The sequence below is a fragment of the Panicum virgatum genome, chromosome 4N (genome assembly GCF_016808335.1).
Source record: "Panicum virgatum strain AP13 chromosome 4N, P.virgatum_v5, whole genome shotgun sequence".
Taxonomy (NCBI): domain Eukaryota; kingdom Viridiplantae; phylum Streptophyta; class Magnoliopsida; order Poales; family Poaceae; genus Panicum; species Panicum virgatum.
In genome coordinates this window covers 49296089-49301614 of record NC_053148.1, presented here as the reverse complement: position 1 = coordinate 49301614, position 5526 = coordinate 49296089, and the positions used below count along the sequence as shown (strand labels likewise).

Below are 5526 nucleotides of genomic sequence, written 5' to 3'. Positions count from 1 at the left end.
CTGGCTTTTAATGCCTTCGTACGGCGAACGGTTGGGCGGCGGGGTAGTTTGTCCCTTGTGCCGAGGGGTGGCCTCGAGCGAGGCGGAGATGAGTCACCTGCTCGAGGGCAGATCCGCTACCCTCGAGCGAGGCGGAGGGTGTCCGGCGGGCCCGAGAGGGACCCTCGAGCGAGGCGGAGATCGTTCCGCGGGTTCGAGGGGGATGCGAATGGGCCGCCTGCTGGGCTTCTTTGAATCCCTTCCTTTCTTCCGAATGGGAGGCAGGTCATGGGCCTTTGTGAGCCCAGTTGCTTTAACAGGTGTTTTGTGTTTTTAAAAGCGGTCTTAGTACCCCAATTAGGGTGTCCCTAATTGTGATACCCGACAGTGGAAAAACAATTTTGTTTGTCTCAGGGTTCCTGATGCAAGTTTTCTTTAGTTTGCCAAGTAAAGTTTGCCAAACGATTGGAGATGACTGGTTTTTTCACTTGGCAAAACTTTTAGAGAGTTGGCAAAATCATGTTTTTGCCAAGTGAATTTTGCCAAATGATTGGAGTTGCTATTAGATCCCAAAACACAAAATGCAAGATTTCTATAAATCGCTTGCATGGTGTGCTAAATGTAGTCGAAAAATAAATCGCGTTACACAAATGGATTGTAAATCGCGAGACGAATCTAATGAACCTAATTAAGACGCGATTAGACACTAAATTGCTACAGTAACATGCTTTAGTTTACAGAAGAGATCTGTAATTAGTTTTGTGATTAGTCTACATTTAATACTTTAAATGTTGAAAATTCCCTTCTAAAAATGTAAAAATGCAAAATACAAAATGAAAAATGATTTTGCCAAGGCCTAAACACACCCTAATTCCCCGATATAGGCATCGTCGCCCCCTCGCCGTCTCCCTCGCCTTTCCCAAATTAGCGCCACCGCCCACCACCACCTCCTCGAATCCCGCCACCACCGCCTCCTCCCGGGAACGAAGCCGGGCTGCCCTCCCGCCCAGCCTTATTACCCCGGGGCCCCCGGCCGCTCCCCACCGGCTCGCGCCCAGACCCCCTCCGCCGCCGCCTCCCGGATCCGCCGCCGCGTCGGGGAGGAGGAGGAGATGGCCGCCGCCGCCGTCGCCTGCAGGCGCGCCCTGCTCCTACACGGCCAGCACCAGTGGGCGCAGCAGCGGTGGGCGGCCGCGCCCTGCAACGCCCGCAGCATCTCGCAGCTCGTCAAGACCAACGGTCGCCGCGCCTTCCTCGTCGACACCCTCGCCCTCGTAAGCAATTTCCCCTCCGCGTCGTTCCGTTCCGATTCGATTTTGCGCAAATGCTGCGCGTCTCGTCGCGGGTTGCGCCGGAGAGGTGTTCGGCGAAATGCTCACACGGGATGCTGACGTGGGTGCGCGCGCTCCCGCCTGCGGGATGGTCGCAGGTCAGGAAGCTGGAGTCGCAGGGCGTGCCGACCAAGCAGGCGGAAGCGATCACCTCCGCCATCACGGAGGTCCTCAACGACAGCCTTGAGAGCATCTCCGAGTCCTTCGTCTCCAAGGCCGAGATGCAGAAGGTAACGCCCCACATTGCGTTTCGGCTTGTTTCTTAGGGTTTGACAAGCTGTGTGGATTGTCTTCCTGATTTGGTGGCCTTGCTTTGCTGTGTGCAGAGTGAGATGCTGCAGGAGTCCAATATCTCCAAGTTCAAGTCGCAAGTGCAGAGCTCGCAGGTATTGTTCAAAGCTAAACAGTTAGGTCACGAGAATTAGTTGTTGCTGAATTTTCATTGAAATTGATCTGGAGCTTGTACAAGTTCCATGTAAACTGCTGCTGGCTTTCCATTGAACTTTGCATAGGTTTAGCATTTTTTTTTTGGGTGAGGACACTTAGCATTGGTTCCTCTCTGGATTGTTTTAGAAGGTTCCATTTGAGCATTACTGCAATGAAGGTTTATACAACCCTTCCCTATTAATGAAAAATGTGCTCAGGTACGATTGCGAAAAAAAAACGGTTTATACAAGTCTGTTTAGAGCTGCTGTCCATTTCCATGATGGGCCCTCGTAGTTTGTGGAATCAATGTGTGGGAATGAGGATTATGGGTTGATATGATCATTTGACAACCATTTATATTTCCTTTTTCTGTTTTTCGGGTATCAGATTATGATGGGTTGCTATATCTTGATCATTTTGGCAGTCTTCATTTATACTGAGTCTAGTAAAAATTTTCTTGCTTGTATTAACATCTGGCCTTTTATCGTGAGGTAAGATCAGTGGTCTTAGTTTACCTTGAAAATTTTATTCTCATATCACCAAGTTACATTAGTTCAGGCTTATCAGATTTACTACCTGCCTTGTATCAGTTACTGCACTCTTTCTCAAATCAGCTTACATCCATCTGAAATGTCAGTGTGGAACCTCTCTGAGCCTTCCAGTAAATGTCTGATATCTAATAATCTGGGCCTGCCAGGAGCAAATCTGGGGAGGAATAAACCAACCTTCCTTGTCAAAATGATTATTAGCATGTTTGAATTACTTATGGTTGTTTTTATTATGCATCGCACCACTTTCTCTTATTTTGAACCATTAGTTTCAAATTTGTGGCCTCTTTGTTTCATAGATGCTTCTTTGAACATTTTATAATTTCCTGTGATGAAGATAATTCAGTTCTCATCCATTCTATTATTATGCATTCACAGTTTTTCCATTTAGTTCTGCAATCTTTTTTTGTTTATAATGTTTTGCAAAATAATTTTGAGAAACATTAAAGATGTTGTGTTATGTTAGACCATCCCCAGTCCTCAACACTAAACAGTAGCTGATGTTTTATTGCACACTCTGAACCTCTAGAATGTATTGCTGGTTGTGCTTAACTGCTCATTGGCTGGACATGTTACCTAATATTTCATTGATCTTATCATGCAGTATTGTTCAGATAGACTGAGACTTCTTTGCGTGTGTGTTCTTGATGTCTTGTATAGTTGTATTTAGGAGGATCATATTATTGTGCCTATATGAAATCATTGGGAATTGCTCATGGCCACCATTGTTTCAGCTATCTGTCGTGTTTGCATTGATCTATCCATTATCTAATTTGTAAGACCAATCTGATACAAAATAGCATTCCTACCCATAATTCTCTCTTTCAAAGTGCAGATTTCCAGAAATCCTGTCTAGGATTTAAGGGGCCGAAGCTACATTTCTAACAAGGTTTTAAAAAACGCTAGACGCTAGGTGAACGCTAGCCTATGGTTTAGAGTTTTTTGTGATTAAACGTAGATTAAACGTCTTTTGTGATTAAACGACACTGTGATTAAACGCAACGCTAGGCCAAAGTTTAGAGTTTAATCAAGATTAAATGTAGTTTTAAAACGTTTTTTAAAACAGGGATTTCTAATACTCTGGTTTATATCCAAGATGCTGCTTTTTTCTTTTTAATGTGATCCTAGCTTGAGATTTGAGAATAAAAAAACATTGTAGTTGTCATTGTTATTATGTGCTCTGAAGAACAGGAACATACCGCAATGTTTTAGTTGAACCTATTATACAGAAACTGCATATTTCAATTCCAATTCCGCAATTGTAACAAGTAACCTACAAACAGTTATCACTTTTTCTGTGCATTGTGTTCACATAGATTACAGTTCAGATGTCTTCATATTGCTGTTTGTCTCTTTACATTTTCGGTATTTGAAACTGTTGTCTTTAGTGATTTGTTCTGTATTTATATTTCTTTGTAATGATTACAATGACCGATCTCTTAAAAGGACCTTTTCTTTCTGCAGGAAAACCATTTCTCTTTGCTACAGCGGGAGACTGAGAAACTTCGTGGAGATATTGATAAGATGAGGAGTGAGCTGAAGTCAGTATTTAAGTTCAACTATTTATATCATGAATTTGAATGAGAATACTCAGTGAATGATTCATTGTGTTAAACAGGTATGAGATTGACAAGGTCACTGCAGGGCAGCGGCTGGATCTGAACCTTGAAAGAGGGTAAGATCACCTGTCTCTATTCAGTTTTTTTCCTATTAGCTGCCTACTGGTTGTGCTGACCAGTGAAACATTAGAAGCTATACTTTCTACAAAATTGTATATAGAACAAATAGAATACTCATTATAAAGAGACTTGTAGTGCCTTTGGTCACAGTTCTGGTTCCCAGTCCTTCGATTTGAGTTGCTTAGTTCTTAGTTGTCATTGTTCACCTTTGCACATGAAAAAGCATTGTGTCCTTGGTTGAGATGCTTGCAATTTTTTTGCTCTTAATTAGGATGCAAACCATTCATTGCTAAGCTGTGGAAATGCATTTTGAACAATGATGGATTGCTAGGTTATGTAGTTGAAGTGAGAAATTTGCTCCATGATCCACCCCTGCATGTGTGCTATATTTTAGTGTTTGTTTTGCATGCGTTCTTTATGTATCAGGAATTCTTTGCTCTCGTCCTGCCTCCCTTGAGCACTTTTGGAAACAACCCTTAGTTTCTGATGACTTACACTGGGCATTAATGTTATAGTAATGCCACTGAGCAGTGATGAATGCATCTCTTTAGTAAAATCGCATGCATGGTTAAAAACTACTTTATGTGTGAATATGACACCTGATTGAAACACAATTGCTCCAGGCGCATACGTGATGAACTTGCCAAGCAGAATGAGGAAACCACTGAGCTTACCACAAAACTTGACAAGGTGAGTTGTAGTGAACCAAGGCTGCATATATGTGGAATCATCGTTTACACCGGAGACCTATCTAATGCTTTACTGCTATTCACAGGAAATTCACTCGCTGAAGGCCCAGTTGGAGGCAGCAAAGTATGATGTTATCAAATACTGCATAGGTACCATTGTTTCGATATCAGCTGTCGGGCTTGCCGTTCTCCGCATCGTTATGTGAATCAAGCGAATACGTTCTTTCATTTACCCAAATTCATCGGTGGAAACCCGCTAGAAGAGGATAGGTTTTGATTCTGTTCCTAGTTTTTGGAGGGGACAAAACGTGCTCAGGGGAAATGTTGTAACACCTGGTAGGGAGATGCTGCCCAAACTTGTAAATTAGATCGCTTGTGGAAGAATGCATCCGAAATGATTCTTTACCTGTGCGCGAGCCTACCATTGTGGGTTAATATACTGGCTTCTGCTCTGCTGAAGCCATCGCTGCGTGGACCTGTCCTGTGGGATCCTTAACTGTGTTGAACCTCATTATTGTGGTCGTGGCACTCTAGTGCCAGCATCTTGGGCTCCATTTTCTGAGCATCATATGTTCTGTGGTAGTGTTGTGTCCGGTCGTTTTTGTTGTTATTACTTCTTTTTAGTTGCACGTGTGGTTAAAAATGGCAACGGATAAAATCCGTGCAGATATCAACTTCATAAACCCGTACCCGCGTGCTAAAATCCGTGCCCGCGCCCGCAACCTGCAACGGGTAGAAAATGATACCCATACCCGCTATCCGCGGATACCTGCATACCCGCGGGTACGCCCGCATACCCGCAAGTTTTAGAAAATCAAGCACACAAGCACATTTAATAGCATGTAAATATTAATATGCACATCTATATCTCAAT

The 5526-nt window shown here is 43.5% G+C and overlaps 1 protein-coding gene across 1 annotated transcript; it reads left to right on the top strand.

Moving 5' to 3' along the window:
- Positions 1-885: 885 nt before the first annotated feature.
- LOC120668795 (protein FMP32, mitochondrial-like) lies at positions 886-5206 on the top strand. Its single transcript, XM_039948586.1, has 7 exons — positions 886-1253; positions 1409-1540; positions 1637-1696; positions 3749-3825; positions 3903-3959; positions 4587-4653; positions 4739-5206. The coding sequence occupies exons 1-7, from the start codon at positions 1092-1094 to the stop codon at positions 4856-4858; spliced, it is 675 nt and encodes a 224-aa protein (XP_039804520.1). The 5' UTR covers positions 886-1091; the 3' UTR covers positions 4859-5206.
- The last annotated feature ends 320 nt before the right edge of the window (positions 5207-5526 follow it).